This window comes from Dermacentor andersoni, chromosome 2 (genome assembly GCF_023375885.2).
Source record: "Dermacentor andersoni chromosome 2, qqDerAnde1_hic_scaffold, whole genome shotgun sequence".
NCBI lineage: Eukaryota > Metazoa > Arthropoda > Arachnida > Ixodida > Ixodidae > Dermacentor > Dermacentor andersoni.
The window spans coordinates 20,347,426-20,367,589 of record NC_092815.1 but is presented as its reverse complement, the minus strand read 5'-3'; the positions used below and the strand labels follow the sequence as shown (position 1 = coordinate 20,367,589).

General features: G+C 41.4%; 1 protein-coding gene across 6 annotated transcripts in view; it reads left to right on the top strand.

Annotated features, from left to right (window-relative positions):
- The window catches only part of LOC126542789 (protein unc-13 homolog B-like), a 282,991-nt gene that overhangs the window by 227,766 nt on the left and 35,061 nt on the right, over positions 1–20,164 (top strand). For all 6 annotated transcript variants that reach the window (XM_055077447.2, XM_055077445.2, XM_055077446.2 and 3 more), the window contains 4 exons: positions 1,159–1,285; positions 8,772–8,868; positions 17,840–17,983; positions 18,659–18,736. In XM_055077447.2, coding sequence (XP_054933422.1) covers positions 1,159–1,285; positions 8,772–8,868; positions 17,840–17,983; positions 18,659–18,736 — 446 coding nt within the window. The remainder of the gene's footprint in view (positions 1–1,158; positions 1,286–8,771; positions 8,869–17,839; positions 17,984–18,658; positions 18,737–20,164) is intronic.

Below are 20,164 nucleotides of genomic sequence, written 5' to 3'. Positions count from 1 at the left end.
TGCTCACTATTTTAATAGATGCGAAAGGTTATTAGCTTGATGCAGTCTCATTAAAACATGTAGCTCTAATTTACTTTGAGCCCTACAAGTCCATTGTCTGGTGATTACTGTAGAGCACTGTTTTGGGGGGCAAGCATGGCCTAAGTTCGATTAAGGCTATTCGCATCGTGGTGCTGCTGCAGTAGAGGGAATGAGCACCCATATTTGTCATGGTGGCATCAGATGTTTTTCTTGAATGTTCCTTCCAACTATAGGCCCAAGGTTGGGACAGTACAATCATATCTCCAGCTCTTTAAGTGTACCTCTTCTTTTAGTTTGTTGGTTTGTGACTGGAAGTATTCCTGAAATCACTAAAGAAAAAAGCAATGTCACTCAAAAAATATCATGCATTGGCAAGCATACGGACTGTCCCAACCAAAGGGTTTCCTAGCCTGTCTTGTGCTGCACCCTTGAACAGTTCTCTTGAACTCTGACAGATGGAATGTTTATGATGTAACTTGTAGTAGTGCTGCCTAGACTTTCTTTGCTGCTTTTGTAGAGGGCTTTAGTAATGTGAATGAGCGAGGTTTGGCAACTGTGACTGCCAGCATGAAGATGAAATTAGAGAGTGGCACCAATTAATGCCCCATGGTTTGTGATGATTGGCTACTCTGAAATATTAAGTTTCATGCAAATTTTACTGAGCAGCTGTCTGGCATTCGAACTTCCTAATAGCCATTGGAGTTTGAGCACGCTATGGATCTCACTTGATGATTGTTACTTTACAATTTACTCGCCATTTTCTTATGAAAATCTAGCTGAAGTGCAAGGTTAACTGTTGCATCAAAACAAAATAGGATCAAAATTGTGATGCACGCATGAGCCTAAATTCCTGTAGTCAAAAAACAAAATAGGATCAAAATGGGGCGCACGCATAAGCCTAAATTCCTATAGTTTTCTTTTCCTAATCTGTCTTTCCTCATCTTTCATTTTACCAATAATTACTCTTCTTCTTTGTTCTTGAATAACTGCAGGCGATGATCATAGGGTCAAAAATCTTAGACTGATCTATATCATGCTCACAGTTGCCTTTCCTAGCTGCACATGGTTATTAAGACCTCAGACAGGGAAAAAAATTGAACCTTCGTATGCCTCTTTTCACCCTGTCTTGCCGCCCAGAGCATGAACAGCTGAGGCTGTGCAAGAGCTCAGCCTACATGAACCTTCACTTCAAGGTGAAGTGGTTCTACAACAACTACATCAAGGACATTCCTCCCTATAAAGACACGGTGCCTGAATATGCTTCGTAAGTAGCCACATCATTCTGCTTCCCATATAAAAATTTCATTATGTAATAATTTTTCTTCCACGTTGCATGTATGCCTAACCTCATGCGTACAATACAGCTGTTCAGTTTAGCTTTCACTGTGATGACTCCGTGGCTGTGGTATTCTGCTGCTCAGTGGTAGGTTGCAAGTGCATTTTCCAACTGTGATGGCTATGAGGGAAGTACACAAGTGCCCTCATAGACCTCTGCGCATGTTAAAGAGCCCCAGGTTTTCATACTTAAATGTAACCCCCGAATGCAGAGATCTAACTTGGCTCGAACTTGACTTCTGGCAGTCTCAAGACAGCTTCGCCGCGTGTCGTAAATCGTGTTTGATCTTGCGGACGACTTGCGAACGACTTGGCTGCGTCGAAGTCCGCTCAAGTTTGAAGTCTGCTCCCGGGCTAGTTTGAAACTGACTTCGTGTGTTATTCCAACATGGCAGCCTCCCGAACGGACGTCGCGCGGAGGTTAGCTGCTTTCGAGTTTGCTTGCTACGCCATGGATACAGCATTTTCAGAGACGCAGCCCTTGCCGAAAATTCCGCGACCCACCCTACGTGACCGAGGGAATCCGATGGAGCTGTACGACGACGAACAATTCCTCGGTCGCTACAGATTCAAGAAGAACGCCGTGCGACTTCTCGCTATGTTGCCTATCCGGGTAAGCGGGGACAACAGAGGACCGACTGTGTGCCTCCCATGCTGCAGTTGCTGATGGCTGTGATGTTTTACGGCGCTGGCACGTTTCAAACAGTCACCGGAGGTCCAGTCCGCATTCCTCAGTCAACAGTGTGCCGCGCAGTTGGAAAGGTGACTCTGCTCATCGCGAAGCACCCGCGCCCGATGCTGGTGCGCTTCCTGCAGTCGCGGAAAGATTGATTGCGAGCGTATTTTCTCATCTCCTGTGACTACACATAATAAAAAGTAGCCCAAATAAGTCAGTCATGCAGAACATGTGCGCTTACCAGTTCTGTGGCGCTTTCCCTTTTCTTCCGCAGCTTCCTCTTTCCGCTTTTGCTTCAGGTTGGTCCAGCATTTTTTCAGTTGCAGGTGATCGCGCCGCGTAATCCCGTGGTTGGCATTCTAATGTTTTGCTATTTCTTTCCATGTCTGATTCTTCTTGGTCAACGACGCGACATCAGTTTTCTTGCATTCCACAATATGCTTGTAGTCGTTCAGGAGTGTCGTCGGCAGGCTCTTTTCGTCTTCTTTAAAACGGGCTGCCATCTTGCGTTGCGGTGCATTCTCTTGGGAGGAGACCGTACGTGAGTGCGACATTTCAGCGTCAAAGCCTGTTGACAGAACAGCAATTTCGTACCAAATGCGGCGCGCGGCCGTCGCGCGAGCCCCACAACTTGTTTTCCTAACAGACGACACTTTCCTAGCAGACGACACGCACTGCCAATTTGCGATGCCTACGACTGTGCCGCACTCTCCCTCTCGTTGTTCTCGACAAACCCTCCATGCGAAGCAGACAAATCGTTTGCACGTGTCATTTTACTTATTTATTTTGTTTTTTATCGGGTGTTGTCACCCATATGGGACCGGGCAGGGGACTCAACGGCGCTCGGTACTCTTCGTTCGCAGCACATGTTGCAGTTTTTTTCTTGTTTGTGACTCCGGCCTAGTGCGTTCGAATAGGTTGGCTTTTTCTTGAAAGGGTCACGTAGCCCGAGCAGAACACGGGCCGTCGACTTCCTCCTGGAATGCCTATAGGCGAAAAGGGACGCGCGAGCTCGCTCAGAAACCGACCGTATGCCTCGTCTCGGCCTCTTGTCTCCGGTTGCCGGCCCAGACGGCGCATGAACGCCTTGCGGCAATCGAGAACAAAAGCCGTTTAAAGACCACCATACGAACCAACCATTTCGTTCGCTTCTCTACGGCAACAAACATGCAACAAGACATCTGAGTTAAAGATAAGCTAAAACGAAAATAAATGAGACGATAAAATTGATTTGCACTCAAATACACTGTTGCCTAAAAGTGTAGCGGCGACTTGAAAAGATGGTGAAACCTGCAACTCAAAAAGCGCGCCAAAACACTGAAACTTGAAGACCACTTAAATCCGCCGGGAACGCGCGCTTTCCGCAAGCAACACTGCCCATCGCAGCGGCGGACGTAGCCAGATGGAATAAGTTTACGCAAACTATACTTCAGCACTTATGCCCTGGTGGAAATTTGGAAAGATACATACTTTTTTGCTGTACAACGTGCCTTACGCTAATAAATTTATTGTTAACCTCGAACACAGACGAGCAACCTGCTTTTGTATTGAAGCACAGTCTTGACTTGACGAAGCAAGTCAGCTTGAGCGTCTATGAAACGCGAAAGCCGACTTGGGCGTTTCGAAGTCCGCCTCTTGCTTCGGGCCGACTTCGTCAAGTCAAGTCCAAGCCCGATCCAAGTTAGATCTCTGCATTCGGGAGTAAGAGAAGGAGGAACACTTCAGTTTCCAGAACGTCTATTCCGAGCCATCACTATTGCAGTCCCACTAGATCTCTTCTTGTGGTGCTGAGCCCAGCTGACTGGACTCCTCGACACTCTTTATGTAGGCCATCAGCAGAGGCTGTTGTGTCAGACGTAACTCAGGTAATCGAGTGAACCAGCTCTCTCAATTGTACATGAAAAATGGCGGCATGTTGGAACGATTTGAAATGTGGTGAGGAGGGAGCGATCTGAAGTATTCCCAATAAGTATGTTGCACATTGAGGTACTTGAATAGGTGCGTTGAGATGCTTGATGCATACGTGACACATCAGTTTGCCCAGCCTGTTTTCTATGTGGTGTTTGATAGCATCATTGTGTAGTCTAAGCATCTATGCCTGGTGGATTGCAGTGGGCATAACATGCTGCCTTGCTGTGTAAGCTTTCTGCAGTTCCAAGGACTCTCATTAGAATATGGAGTAAAATGCCTAGATGCTGCACAGTACAATCATTAGGCGCCACCCTGCTGCGTAATGATAGTTATATTTCATTCTTCAGTTTCCACAAACATTCTTCTTCAATTAGTTGCTTAAATGTTGAAGCGAAGGTTTTATTTCTTCATTTCTTACATAGTAAGCAGCTTCTTTAATGTTGAATGCTTGTGAAGATAAGCATATTCTGAGAGACTAGGTATGCCCCAACCAGCACACAATTTGAACGGGTTCATGGAATTGGCAAATTTGCTGCAGGTAAGCAAAGGCCCATCATTGCAAAATTAAGTGTTTATTAAAATAAACAGGCGAGGATAAAGTCTGTGCACAAAATTAAAGGATCGGAAGTCTCAGTTCGCAAAGATCTTTCGCAATCGACACGTAATGCAAGGAAAAAGTTTATGATAGTGTTTGCGAAGGCGCAGAAGAAACCCTTTAAGTTATCCGTTGACAAGCTACGTATGGACGATGTAACATATATGCACTGGAAAGCATCTGACATGGTCATGTCATGCACTAGATAGCTACAAAAAAGAAAATGCCTAAATGTGAACAACAAGCCTCATTCCTCAGTGTTATCATATCTGCTTTCTTTATCGTTTACTAATATATATAGATTGCTTCCTAAATGCGATCTATCGCACACTTTTCTAGAGGGTAGTTGTTCTTACATTCTTGTACTTGCCGATACATGGCTATATCCTGAAATACCTAACAAAGAAGTTTCGAAGACAACCAACAGTATAATGTATGCCAGTACGATCGAACTGAAAGACGTGATGGCGGTGTCTCGATTGCAGTTGACAAGAGGATTGTCTCCTCAGTTGTCGAACTCAGCACTCAGAATTATTTCGGTTGTGTATTCATTGCCTTCCACCCAAATATTATTCAGGGCATGCTATCAACCACCAGATTCTGGTCCTCTGTTTGTGAAACAGCTCAGAGAAAGTATCTCAGGCTGCTAAACACTGTCCTGCCAGTAATAGTTATCTTTTAGTGATTTTAACTTTAACATGCTGCGAAAGATTTCATCTACCTAACATTGGATTACAATTTGTTTCTAGTCGTTCACCAACCTACTCGTGGTTCCAACGTCCACAATCTCCTACTAACTAATTATCCTGATACCATAGGGTCAATTTCACATATCGATGGCTTTTGTGACCATAATATGCTGCAACTGCAATTTAACATCCCGCTTACTTTTAAAGGAGCTAAAACTAAAAAAATTCAGGAATATAACAAGGCCAACTTTAACAACATAAATTCTGAGTTAGAGGTGCTTCTTAATTAGAAATTTCTGCCCTCATTTTCATCTCACTCTGTAAATAACAACTCCATTCTTTTTAAAAACAAAATCTGGGTTCTCATGGACAAATGCATTCTCTTAATTAATAACTAATGATAAAGCTAATCCATGGTTTAATAAAAAAAACTCTGACAATTAAGAAATAAGAAGAAACGTCTTTATGAGTGTGCAAAATGACTCCAGACTCTGTCCTCTTGGGCAAAATACAAAGAATATTTAAAAACATATTGTAAGGCTATAAAGACAGCTAAAAATAAATATTGCTTGCATGACCTGCCTTGTATATTAATGTCTACCCCTAAGATGTCCTGGAGAACAGTTGCTCCCAATGGCATTGGCAACAATATTTCCTTACACTGCGATGACCTAACACAACTTTCTGATCAAGAGTGTCCATCAGAGCTCAGTGGTTTCCTTCATCTGCTTTAACTCGAGAAGATCGTTACAGTGTGCCATCTGTTCTCGAAACAAGCTTTCGTTTTATGGAGCCATTTGAAATCTCATCGGAAGGCATAATGTGTCTGATTTCTAACCTTAAACTATCTACATCTAGTGACATTGATAACATAAATTCTAAAATATTGAAAAATACATCTTTCATTTAAAGTCAGATATTATTCCACCTATTTAAACAGTCATTAACATCTGGACAGTTACTGGCCGACTGGAAAATTTCTGATTACTCCCATATTTAAATAATATAAGTTGACAGGCAGCCAAAAACTGCTGTCCCATTTTGTTGACGTGCATCCGCTGTAAACTTTTCAAACACATTATCTCATTACATCTTTACAACCACCATGAGTCCAATAATTTCTTTTTCAGTAACCAGCCGGGATTTTGGAAAACTTTATTATGCGAAACACAACTTGAATGAACCAGGAATCTACATTTTAATGTGGATGATAACCTTCAAACTGGCTGCATCTTTCTAGACTACTCTAAAGCATTTGACCGTGTAGCACATTGGCGTCTTATTGCAAATCTATCAGCTCTTGGAATTGACAGTTTAACTTTGTCGTGGATGAGAAACTTTTTATCACGTTGCCTTCAATTCACAGTGGTAAATAACATTTTTTCTTCTCTCGCTTACATAGTACCTCGTGCACCGCAGGGTAACATCATGGGCCCCTTGCTATCTTAATTTACATTAATGACATAACACTAACATAACATCTGGTATAAAACCCTTTGCCGATGACTGCAATGTCTACCACATTATTAAAAATGCTAATGACCATCTTATCCTTCAAAATGATCTTAACGCTATAAACTCCTGGTGCGATAAATGGCTAATGGCTTAACACAAATAAAAATAGGTATGCAAGGTAGTTCCATTCAGCTGTAAGCACCCTACATCTAACTTCCCTTATTCTATAGATAATGCAGTATTACCTCATGCTTCTTCATACACCTACTTAGGAATCAGTCTCCTACCCTACCTGGAACTCCTACCTTCTCCTAGAAGAAGCACGTAACTACCATTTGTGCTAAGGCATCTGAAGCACTTGGCTATTTAAGTCATAACTTGTGTCATTGTAACTCTAACATATGTAAATTAACCTATATAACTTTCGTTTGCCCACAGCTTGAATTTGTCTCAACAATCTGGTCTCCTCATCAGAAGTACCCTTGCTAACAAGATAAAGTCGATCCAGAATAGGGCCGCTCAATTTATGTAATCTAACTATGACCAGCATTTCAGTGTTACTAACCTTAAACAAGAATGTGACCTCCAGCCGTTGGATACCCATCACTCCATTTCCACTGTTATGTCCACTGCATAAATACTGTATGTTCATATCCTAGCATATCATCACTTAGTTATTCATGCTCCCACACTCACATCACGACATCTACATAATAAACTGAGCGTCAAATGCATCTGTGGAAGGACTCAAGCTTTTAATTCATCTGCACTACCACACATTAGTCCACTTTGGAATGATCTTCCCAAAGCCATTGTCACAATCGCTGACCGTAGCCATTTTCACAAACAACTGGACAGACGTTTTAATATTGTGTAATGATTTCACTTCTCTTGTATTGCATACTGAATTAGGTTTGTATAGTACATTGATGACATTCCAATGCCTTGTTTCAGATTTAGTTCTAGTCTGCTGATTTAACACTCAATTTATTGCTCTGTGCCCCCCTCACTCAATGCTTCTTTGGAAGCCCTGTGATGTACTGTAAATAAATAAATAAAAAATTCAAGGGCACTTAAGCACTTTATTGTAAGTGCAAAAGCATTAATGTCCACTTGAATGCCACTGAGCGGTCCTTCAAGTTATGAACTCCTCGCGGACAAGCAAGCGCATTGAGACGCTTGGTGCGTTTTGATTTGGCCTTGCTGAGGTGCAGTTAGATTGCAGGCGAGAGCTTGCACGGACAAGGAATGCGTGGATAACACAGGCTTCTGAGAGCGAGAGCGAGGGTGACGTAACATCGCGGCAATGCCCTCTCCCCTCACGCGATACCTGGCGTGCTACAGCGGCAGCAGGTTTACCCTTTCGCCCCCTGCTCCGTCGAGGTACGCTTGTGACGTGGCATCGCAGCCAATAGGAAATTAGGTGGCATTTTGCTCTCACAGATAACAAGCGCCGTCTTTTTTATTTAATGGGCCATTTGATGCTTTCGCATCAGAAATAGACCTCAGCAGTTTTGAAAGCTGCACCTTGTAGGTGTGATGCCTTTTTTAAAAGCTGCACCTTTTGAAGCTGCCTTTGTATAAGTGTACAGGTATTCCAGCAACACAGTATCAAGATTGATCAAGATATAACAATAATCACTTAAAATTATTAGGTTTTTATGTTTCATGAATGTAAATATATGTGGACCTGCACTATATACAATAATTACAATTATGCTCCTTTAATTTAGGTAAATAATACTATCATTAGTAAAACAAATGAAACTATCATTATAACTTTGCGTGTGCATGAGAAATCTAATGTCCTTTGATAATAGTGGGAATATTCTTTCAATTTTATGCCTTCTTCTAGTTTCAGAATAATGCACAGCTCCTAATTTTTTAGGTGATACATATAAAACTCATGTTTTTCACTGAAATGTAACAAATTCGCCTGAAACCATGATGATTGCTTTCAATAAACTAAATGCACTGTATATGTAGCCATTTGATTATCTTGACATTGGTTGCTGCTGTATTGATTCATATTATTGCTGCACATTTCATCCTAGAACTATGTTTACACCTGACTTCCTTGCCTTTTCAGGTTGTTTGAACCTTTTGTGATGCAATGGCTCAATGAGAATGATGATGTTTCTCTAGAATACCTCCACAGTGCCTTCCTACGTGACAAAAAAGATGGCGTAAGTAAACACTGTGTTACCCACTCTTTCTACATCTTCTTAAAATGCATTCAACCTTATTGTAACGAACTTCAATATAATGATATTCCTGATATAATGAAGTATTTAACTTTTCATAACCTCTTGTGCATAGAACACCATGTATTTAGAACCTCAGTAAAAAGAAATGTGTTTGTTTGCAATTTCAGTATAGCGAAATTTCACTGCCACTGCAAAGGAATGTCGAGACAATAAATGGAAACTTCCACGGACACAGATGGTTAAATGATAGAATTACAAGCGGCTGCTTGCAGAGGCACCTCTCAAGAGTGATCGCTGAAGTGGAGGCGTATCATGTTCCGTATAAAGTCCAAGTGCAATAAGATCCTATCGCGCCCTGCGCACATATGCGTTAGGTGCAATTGAAAGTGCGCGAGGGTGAGACAACAAAGATGGTGGCTTCATGAATGACGCCTTCCCGCACGGGCATAGGGAAAGAGAGGGAGGGGAGCTCGCTCGCGGTAACGCGATCAAGTGTGCACAAGGTTGTGGGGCTGGGGATAAGTCGGTGTGCGTAGGCTGTGGCTGCACGTGGCTGAGTTTTGTGACCCCATCAGAGCAAGAGGCAGGCGAAGCATTCGCTCCCCACTGCCGGCGCTTTTTTTGATGGCGTCGTCCCCATGTGAGTGACACTATCATCCGCGGGGGGCGCAGCGCACATAAAAGGGTGGCTGGCTTTGCTTAATTCATACCTCCAATGTCAAGATATCACCGACATACGTAGTATATGAAACCGTATCATTTCTCGCCGACTCACAAATTTATGAAAACAAATTTTTTCTCTCTTTCAAATTTGCTTTATTTGATTGTCCAATAATTCGAAAAATTCTGCAGCTCCTTTTCGTGTAAGTAAAATCGATCGGCTACTGTACTTATTTGCATAAAAGGTTGAATTTCAATACATTCGAACCCGACTATATCGAACCCGTTTACATCGAATTATTCTATATATCGAACAATTTCTGGTCACGGTATAGTTACAATGAGTATATATAGCAAAAATTATGCTTACATCGAACAAATATTGCAGTGACTCGCGATATATCGAACGTCAAGCGGCGGAAAAGTGCCCCCAGAAGTTGGCCTTCCCTCGCAGTAGCGGGGAAACCCGGCGGCGCGGCTCCATCCAACCGCTCTCCCTACCGTGACCGCGCTACCTCGGGCTGTTCGGGCAAGCCGTCAACACTCCCCCTGTCGCGCACAGTGAAGTTTATTATCCTCCCTCTTTCTCTATCATCTTTCACTTCCCACTCCCTCTCCCCTGACGACGCTTCGCCGTGCTCCCTCATGGGCTGCAGAATCAAGCGTCCTTCCTTTCTTTAGATCACTATCTATCGACACTACCCAGCAAAAAGTTATCCTGGCCCGCCTACAGCGCTTGCTCAGACAGCCAATCAGAGGCTCTTGTGCGCTCTTCATGTAAGATGGCGAAAGTGCGAGTTGTCTGGCTGCTTCTCTGGTTTATCGTGTTTGCGCCTTGTGGGCCTTCTCCTGCAGTGTTGCTGTGATGAAGCGGCAGAATTCGCTTTTCGTCGTGAAGATCGAAATCATAAATCGCGTTCAACGCGATGTCCCCGCAGCTTGCAAGATTCCGAGGAGCACTGTCAGCACGATTAGGGCTTAAAGTGGCCAGACTCGCAACCCGGTGCCCATGGCGCCCGACGCGTACGCACGGCCGTGTACGAGGCGTTCTTCATACGTGCCGGTTTCCGCGTGCTCGGTGATGACTGTAAATTCTGATGAATGCGACGAAGCCTTTGCCTGTGTTGCCGAAGTTTGGTGTGAGCTGTCAAAATTTCTGGGACATTCGAATCAACGGTGGACGAGTTTGTGAGTGCAGATGATGGTGTCGCGACAACAGTGGGCCGGAAACGAAGACTAAATCGCCGACATCGTACCGAGCACAAATGAAAGTAGGCACGTTGAGGAAAGCAACTACGGTCCTTTGCCCACATCCTCCGAAGTGATTGGTGCACTCGCATTAGTCCGGTGCTTCTGCGCGAATGCGGAAGGTTGCGGCCTCAGCTGCTCCGACTCCTTAGACAACGTGGGGAAGTGCGTGCGTCGCAGGCAGCGAAATTGCCCAAGCAGAAGAAAATACAGGACTAATTTATGCGAAACTAAGCTAGTTTCGTCAATAAAGTGATTTTATAAATGGTATGTGCTTTCATGACATCCAATTATTTAGCAGGCTTATATCGAATTATGCTCTATATCGAACTGATAGGCGTTTTTTTGCGAGTTCGATATCGCCGGGTTTGACTGTACAACGAAATTTTGACATAATGAAGTAAATTGCTGATTTTACCAACTTCATTATATAGATGTTTGACTGTATCTCTGAAACTAGAAACTGTAGTTCATAATTATGATGTATTTATTATTAGATTTAAAAGCTGTTATAGGTTGTATTGCGAGAAAAAGTTCGCAAGTTTTACTAGAGTGCACCAAATAACTAGTGTGCATGTACATGTACAAGGTTTGTCTGTAAAGTAATGAGACTGCCTGCCGCAAGATGCTGCATTTGCCAGTAGCGTGCTCCCTAGAGGCGGGATTTGTGGGGGGGGTTCTAAGCTAAGTAACATACCTGCCAAAAGTTGTGTCGAATCTCTGACACAGTGAAGATCTGAAGTGGTGCAAAAGCTGTTTTCGAGCTTTTGTCACAGCGGAGAACATCAAAAATGGAGCATTCGCTGGAGAAGCGGTACATGATTAAATATTGCTTTCACCTGGGCGAAACCACTTCTGAGATGCTTGCTTTGGTTAAGATGGCTTACAAAGACGACGCCCTATCAAAGGCCTAGGTTTTCCGGTGGTTCAGTGATTTCAAGAACAGATGGGAGACCGTTGAAGGCATGGAGCGATGTGGATGTCCTTCAACGAGTCGTTTGAACAAAAATGTGGCCAAAGTAAGAAATCTCCTAGACTCTGACCGTCGTTTGAGTATCAGATTAATCGCCGAAGACCTTAACATGTGCAAACAATGACTCACAAAATTATTTCTGAAAATTTGAACATGCGGAAGGTTTGATTGAAATTGGTGCCCAAAGTGTTGAGTGATGAACAAAAGCAACGAAGTGTTGACGTTTCCCTTAAGATGTTGCGGCAGTTAGAAAGTGAACAAGACTTTTTAGACGGTGTAAATACTGGCGGTGAATCATGGGTCTTCCAGTAAAACCCCAAAAGCAAGTGACAAAGTTCGGAGTGGCACACGGCGAACTTCCCACACCTCGAGAAAGTGAGAATATCAAAGTCCAAGGTAAAGACAATGTTCATTGTCTTTTTTTAACAAGCGTGGGGTGACCCACAAGGAATTTGTACCTCTGGGATGAACCGTCAACACTGTGTTCTACAAAGAAGTCCTTGAGCGCCTTCACAGGGGCGTCAAATGGAAACGAGCGGAGATTGCCAATTGCTGGAAGCTTCACCATGACAACGCACCAGCCCACACGGCTTTTGTTGTGGCCACCTACCTGACCCGGACAGTGGTTCCAACCTTGCTGCAGCCACTGTACAGCCTCGATGTGAGCCTGGCAGACTTTTTCCTGCTCCCAAAGCTCAAGAGAAGTCTGATATATCACCCTTTTGACGATGTTCCCACCATCCAACGGGCTGTCACAGATTCTCTGAAAGAGGTTATGGCAGCTGAATTCCAGGGAGCCTTTGCAGCATGGGAATCACATTGACAGCAGTGTATCAATAGCCAAGGAGGCTATATTGAATAAGTCTAATAATATGTACCGATCGGATCAATAAATTCTTTTTACCAGACCCAGTTTCATTACCTTACGGTCAAACCCAGTAGTTCTCACATAAATTATGTTGCAATATCATGGTAGTTGCGTGACATCCGCCTCCAAAAAGGTTGTTTTATACTGGGAATAAAACATTGCACATTGGTGTATATTAGTCTATAGTATATAGTATATAGTATATAGTAGTATTGTCAAGAAGCTTGAACCTCATTAAGTGATTTTGACACATAATGATTATTTCAAGAGACCACGAAACATTTTTTTAACATGGTAAGAAAGTGTTCCTAATATGGTCCTAGAAGCTGCTGTGAACATACGAGCCAAATAGCACAGCACTGCATGCAACAGCGAATTCACAATCCTGGCCAAAGACAGTGAAATATTGTTGCTCTCTCTTTTGCAATGTCGTCATGGAGCATCATTGCAAGCAGCTCAACCCACCAGCACTGATTTTGTGATCATGAGAGCATTCTCAGTAATACATAATTGCCGATCTTGAGTTAAATGAAACATTTGTGATCTCAAGAAGACAGAAAAATAATTTCATGTTTGCACTGCCAGTCTATACGAAAATTTTCCATAGCTGGTTCTGCTGCGCATGGCCTCCAAGATTGCAGTGGCATGCTGTGTAGCATAGTCTACCACAGCCGCCACGGGTTGCTGCGATGAGCCCTTTCACCACCACTACAGTAAAATTTTCGGTGATGCTTTGCCTTCTCGACTTCTCCACTGTGTAGCTTCCAGTGGGCTAGCAGAGACGAAAAGAGAAAAAAAAGCCTGGTATTGGCACGATAACTCCATTTATAGATGAAGGAAGAAGAACATTTTGGCAGCATGGAATTCCTGAGATGATGTCCTTTAATAGTGAAGCCATTCTATTATCAGTTATAGAAGTGTTTCAGGGCCCTTTTAATATGGCAAGTATTGTGTGTGTATGGAATAAAGCTATACCTACAGGCATCTAAGGAAATGCTTCATGGTGTGATAGCAGTGCAAAGCCCCAAAGTGTGGAAAGACAAACACGAGGTTAGTGGGAAAAAACAAACAAACACACTCCACTAACCTCCCATTTGTCTCTCCTAACTTTGGTATCTTGTGCTGCAAATTGCACCATGAACTTGGACTAACTTGCCCAAATCGCCATTCTAATATAAGGAGATCCTTAACACCATCACATTCCCTAAATATTTTATGAGCATTCTGTGTCCTAGCATGGTGAACCTATTAAAATGGTCTGACGACTTCATTTGCCATGAATTTGATTAACGGATAATGCTTGCTACTTGAATGCTTTAGTTTCTTTACTCAGATGAAAGAAAGTTATGTCATTGTTTACTAGCTGCTTTGTATAATAGTGACCTATGCTTTGAAAAGGTATTCAGCAAATACCATCATGATAACATTCTGAGCCAAGTGTTAGCATCTGCTGTAGCATTCTTATTCCTGCACGTAGCACTACGGCAGTATTTCTTCTGATAGAAAACAAATTTTTTGCATAGCCACAAATTTGGCTATGATGGCATTGCAATGTAAGATTGTCTTGGAAACACTTGAAATTTTTTTCTTTTTTACCATGTAGCGGTTTCTTTACCACGGGTGTAAAAGTATAGAATTGCATGAAGACATGCTGCTTAAACGGCGATGTCATCTAATTTTCATGGCCATTTACTGGCTATGTTTTGTATATATAGCTTGTGTAGTTATACAGTAAACAGATCATAGCACCTAAGACATTGTACGGAGTTAAACCCATGTTTATGTGTGTTTTGTATCGGTAATGCTAAAGCTGCTGCCCTCTTTGCCATTGTTGTCTGCACCAGTTATTGCTTCGTTAGTTAAAGCTTGCAACAGTAGCAGCACCCATTGTGGCTTAGTTATAACACAGCACAAATTTATTTCCGTTGTCGCTGTTCACAGAAAAAAGTACAGCGATGGCAATTATACTGTTTGGTGCTTACCTACATTGTGCTGTTTGGTTCATGAAAGATGAACACCGGCTGTCATACTTTGTTCCCTAGCACCTGATGCTTGTGTCCAACAAGCATGTCCTTGTTTTGCCCATGTGTGTATCTGTGGGTCCAAGCAGTTTCTTATGGTAATTTAACTTAAAAACAAATCATTGTGAAATGATTTTTTCTGCTCTATACAAAAATGGTAGTGGGCTCACAAATGTTTGCACTTCTGTTGGAACTGAAATCTTCTATGACTTTCTGGCTTCTTATATTCATACACCTATGATCAATGTGAGAGGCAACACAAATTTATTTTCAAGGAACAGTTACTACTCATGAAATGTGGATTTGAGTCTTCCATGTGAACATGTATCTAGTAGCTTCCCAGTTGTAAGACACTTTTGTTAAGCATAGATACCGAGCCGATATGACCGCTTGAATGGGAATTTGGCTGCTACCTATCATGTTTCTCACAGGGGTACATTATTTTTCACTGTGTTGTTCTACTTGGCTAATTATGAAGAGCAGTGCTTGGAGTCAAAATGTAACAGTCATATAGTAACATAATAAACAATGTGTAATAAGTGCAATATGGCCTAGCAGAACTTGTTCTTGGACGAGTCAGTCCTTACAGTGTTAACACACGAAAAACAAGAAGAGTGGCAGAATTGACACTTTTTTGTCGGCTCTGTTAACGTTATGATTGTTCCTTCAAAAAATTGTGAATATGCTATTGGTATTTCTTTGCCTGCTACATTCATAACCACATTTTCTATGACACCGGGTCCACATGCAATATTATGTCAGGCCAACCATATACATGTATACACATCTTGACTGATTTATGTGTAAGGCTAGGCTATACACTGTCAGCATGTGCACTGTGGCAGCAGATTCGGCAAATGGTCTTTAGAGATGCTTAGAAGTTTGTTGCTGCACAACTAAAAAAGAAAACATGTTTGCGTTGCCTCATTAGCACAACTGCAGCATGTGCTGATTGGTTAGAAATTAATGTTTTGAAACAATGCCACTGGAGGTGTCATCCAACTATCGTCCTATTTCTATTCTTTTGTTGATTTGTAAAGTTGTTGAGAAGTTATTTTGTAAGCGTCTAAATATTTACTTAAAAAATTAAATTTGTTGCAATCTTCTCAACTTGATTTCGCGCTGGCAGTTTGACTAACTTAGCTTTAATATCTCTAATCGACTACATTTGTCACTCGATTTATACGGGTGACATCGTTGGTTTGGTATTTTTGGACTTCACTAAACGATTAATCGTAACATATTTTTTACTAAGCTAGAAGCCCTGGGAATTACCGGTCCAGTACTAGAACTCCTAAAAAGTTACCTGCACGATAGAGAACAAACAGTTTTCTTTTTTTTTGGAGGTGCTTATTCTGATACTAAAGGTAGTATTACCCAGGTGTACCGCAAGGCTCCATACTAGGTCCCCTACTATTCTCCATTTATAATAATGATTTACCCACGTGTCTTCACTCAGCACATTGTGTACCATATGCAGACGATATTACTACTTCGTTGCGTGACAATTTTTTAACAACTTTAATCCCTAAACTAAACAATGAGCTTGACCATATTGTTGCATGGTGTTCTTCCAATCATTTAGTTATCAATCCTTCCAAAACTCAATTCATGATTTTCCGATCAAGCCAAAGAATACTACCTGGCTTGCCTAAGATAGCTCTAAATGGTCATCACGTTCATGTCTCCGATTGTGTATCATTTTTGGGCATCAAATTAGATTCTAACCTAAAGTTTTCTCAACACATTGCCTTCATTAAGCAAAAGTGTACCTTCGGTATTAGACTATTAATCAAATCAAGAGCATATTTCTCAAAAGACGCATTATTAGCATTATACTTTGCTTTCATTCACAGTCACGTTCATTACGACATTGTTTCCTGGGGAAACACATAGAACTGTCATATCTCATCTATTCAGCCCTTACAAAACCAAGCAATAGGCATTATCACTAACAGTGGGTTTTTCACAAGTGCTTCTCTATTATTTCGTGAAAATAACATCCTTGTTGTCACCAACTTGTTCAACTATCATGTAATAAATGTTTTATAAATTACTTACCAAACAGCTTCCATACCGATTCATTGATTTGAGGTACCTCATCAATACTAATAATACCAGGTTTGCACGTAACTCCAATTTTCTACAGCCTATGGTTCGTTTTACCTATGGAAAAATGACATCATCATTCACTGCTATAAAACTGTGGAATGGTCAAACACTATCAAATCTTCTTTCATGCATTTAGTCATGCCCTTAAGCATTTTTATAAGTATAACTAGTAGTTTGCATCATTCGTTACACTACATTTGCCATTTGTATGTAATGGCAGTTTTTTTTAATGCACTATAGGCTTGTGTACGGACAATTTGTTTTCATTTATTAAATTTTTCTATGTTGTATTTTTCGCGATTGTGTTTGTTTCTTTTACTTAGCTTACTCATCTTTAATACATCTCTCCATGGTTAATATTAACCGAGAGTCCCATTGCAGTCTGTGACTTTGGGACCCTCATCTGTATATTGTCTCTTACCCATTCATTGTACCTAAAACATAATAAACTGAAACTAATCTGAAACTGATGACAAAGGAAAGAAATGTAATGATGTGGGCACTGATAAGCAAGTGGTGACGTATTCACCGTGCATTCATGGCACTGCAGATTAACTATAGCATCTATGCTGCCTTACTCCTCTCTTTCATACTTTCATATGCACGACCTTTATAAGCATTTAGGTTGTTAGACTCGCTGTCCAGTTAATTAGAGAATTTGCTTATCAAAGAGTGATACATATTTTTATTGTCGTCATGCTCTTCCACACAGAAATAAACACATAACAGTATTAATTGTGAATTGACATATTAAAAAAAAGCAGATGGTTCTGAATTAATCGAGCTCTGCTGGTACTCTTAACCAGGAATAGCAAATACAGATACTATTTCTAATACATGTGCATTTATTGCAGTTTTCTATTCAACTTCTTCATTGACCTGTCGCCTTGAAGAAGACAAGTCCACTTGTTGAAACATTGGCTCCTGCTTTCACCTTATTCTCGTTTTGCTCACTGTCTTGAATTTTCATCTCCCGACTTCCCCCTGTTTTCCCTGGAGTCTTATCAATTAGCTCACAATGTGCAAAACTGTATACTAACAAACATTTCAACCTTTTGTCTTTTGCAGTTCCTGCAGAGTTCGGAGCATGCCCTTTTTTCCAATTCCGTGGTGGACGTTTTTACACAACTCACGCAGTGCTTTGACGTCATTAGCAAGCTAGAATGCCCAGACCCTGAGCTTGTGAAGCGCTACATGAAGCGTTTTGCTAAGGTAGGCTGAAAAGAACAATTAGTGGTGCCGTGTACTGTTTGGTTGGTTGTGTCATCGATGTCTTGCTTTTTTACAGCGAAGCTGTTAGCCTCTAGTTGGTCTGCATTTTTCGTGTACGCATCCGTCTGCAAAAATATGGGTCGATCCCGGCGACAAGGCCAGGAGCAGTGGCTCATACCCCTGTAATGCACAGTCTTCAAACAGTCAGCAAAGTGAAGCGACAGTGCATACATCCTTTGGAATCATGCATACAGAATAGCTTACGTTTCAATAAAGAACAAGCACAAGGCAATCATTTGAACCACATAATTGATGATACGGCACTCCTGATAATAATGCAAAGCACATAGTGCTCCCCGCATACATTTCGCAGTAAAGGTTCCTGTTGCACAAGCTGCCGCACTGATGGCAGCTTGCAACATGGGGAGTGACGTCCCTAGCCTTTTTTATATAAAAGAACCAGCCTAGCAACTGATTTCAACATTGTTGTGGCACCACTGTGGCGGGTGGCATGCTGTCAAAATTACCATTACTACCATTACTCTAATGCTATTAAGCATTGCATACCCACCTCAGCAGTTGTAGGGTGGTTTTCAACAGTTTCGCTGGACATCCACTTTCACAGGGCAGCAATGGTGAGTCAATTTTTTTCTTGTGTTGTTTTTCTCTGCACAGACAATTGTGAAAGTCCTGACAGCGTATGCAGACATCGTGAAAAAGGAATTTCCAAACTATGTCCTGCAAGAGAAAACTGTAAGTTTCTTTGCTTCACCATGCATCCTGTAAAAAACACTCCGGTGGTCCTCTTCCTATTTTTGTTTCTTTCTTCTTTTTGCAAGTATATAATTCTTGTATTGAAGCACAAAAAAAGAAAGATCAACATATTGAATTTCTTCACATCTGAATGTTGAACAAAGTCTTAGAGACTTATTGTTTGGTGCCATGATGGACGATAGCATATACCCATGTTATGTGCAATAAGTATAACTACAATTTTTTTAAGCTTAGTCTCATCTAGCACATTTTCCTTATTTTTATTCTCGTCGTGCTCTTCCACACAGAAATAAACACATAACAAACAGTATTAATTGTGAATTGACATATTAAAACAAAGCATATGGTTCTGAATCAATCGAGTTCTGCTGGTACTCTTAACCAGGAATAGCAAATACAGATACTATTTCTAATACATGTGCATTTATTGCAGTTTTCTATTCAACCAATAGGTCATATTCAATAGGTCAATAGGTCATACCATTTATATATTTTTTTTTACACTGCATGAAATTTTCAAAATGTTTGTGAGCAAGCAGTGTGCAGTGCAGTTTAAGGCATTGTTCTACAGCTCCCTGTGACTGCTACATGCAAACTAGAACCTAGTTGTCTAAAATAGGCTTTAATTGGCACCTGGAGGCACATTACTCAGACCTTTAATTGCCATCATTGTTGTTGTGCTAATGTTAAGCAAAGTAATTGCATTGTCTTAGCAGAATGTGGTCAAAGCACTGTAAATGTCTGGGTGTTTTTATGGCCTTAGGTGTCTTAATTTGTGCTATATTAAGCCTTATCAGTCACCATCAAATGCAGTTACATCTTACTGTGAAGTGTGTAGGCTCTCTGTTTGCTTTCTTTCCTTTTTGGTAGTTTTTGTTGCTTTTCATCTTTGCTGGTCTGTGTGTCCACTTTTATTATGTGTTATGTTCTAGGCTTAGTTCAACCTTTCTTCATGGTATCTTTCTTTTTCTCCTGCTATGTGGTCTGCTTTCTTTTTCTAGTCAGTATAAATTTGTACATCTATTACACAGTGCAGCCCCACTACCCACTCCATTAGAATACTTAAAGGGACATAAAGGCAAAAGCAAATAATAAGTCAAGCTAAAGGGGTACACTAATGTCTCAGAATGTGCGAAGACTCACTTTCACCGAGAACATAGCTTGTGCAAGTGAGAAGATTACAAACATATGACCGAATTGGTGCCAGCACTGTAAATATAACTAGCTTTTGCCGACGCTTTGTGTCTTGATTGTAATTGGTAAATAGTAGTCAGGCACTAAAAGTCAAATAAATTGCATTGTAACATGAAAGAAAATCCGGTTCAGCCAATTTGATTGTATTTTCTTGCCAAAGGACTCACTAGTGCTACCTTTTCAAACTGCTATGCCAGTATCGTTTGCAGCAAT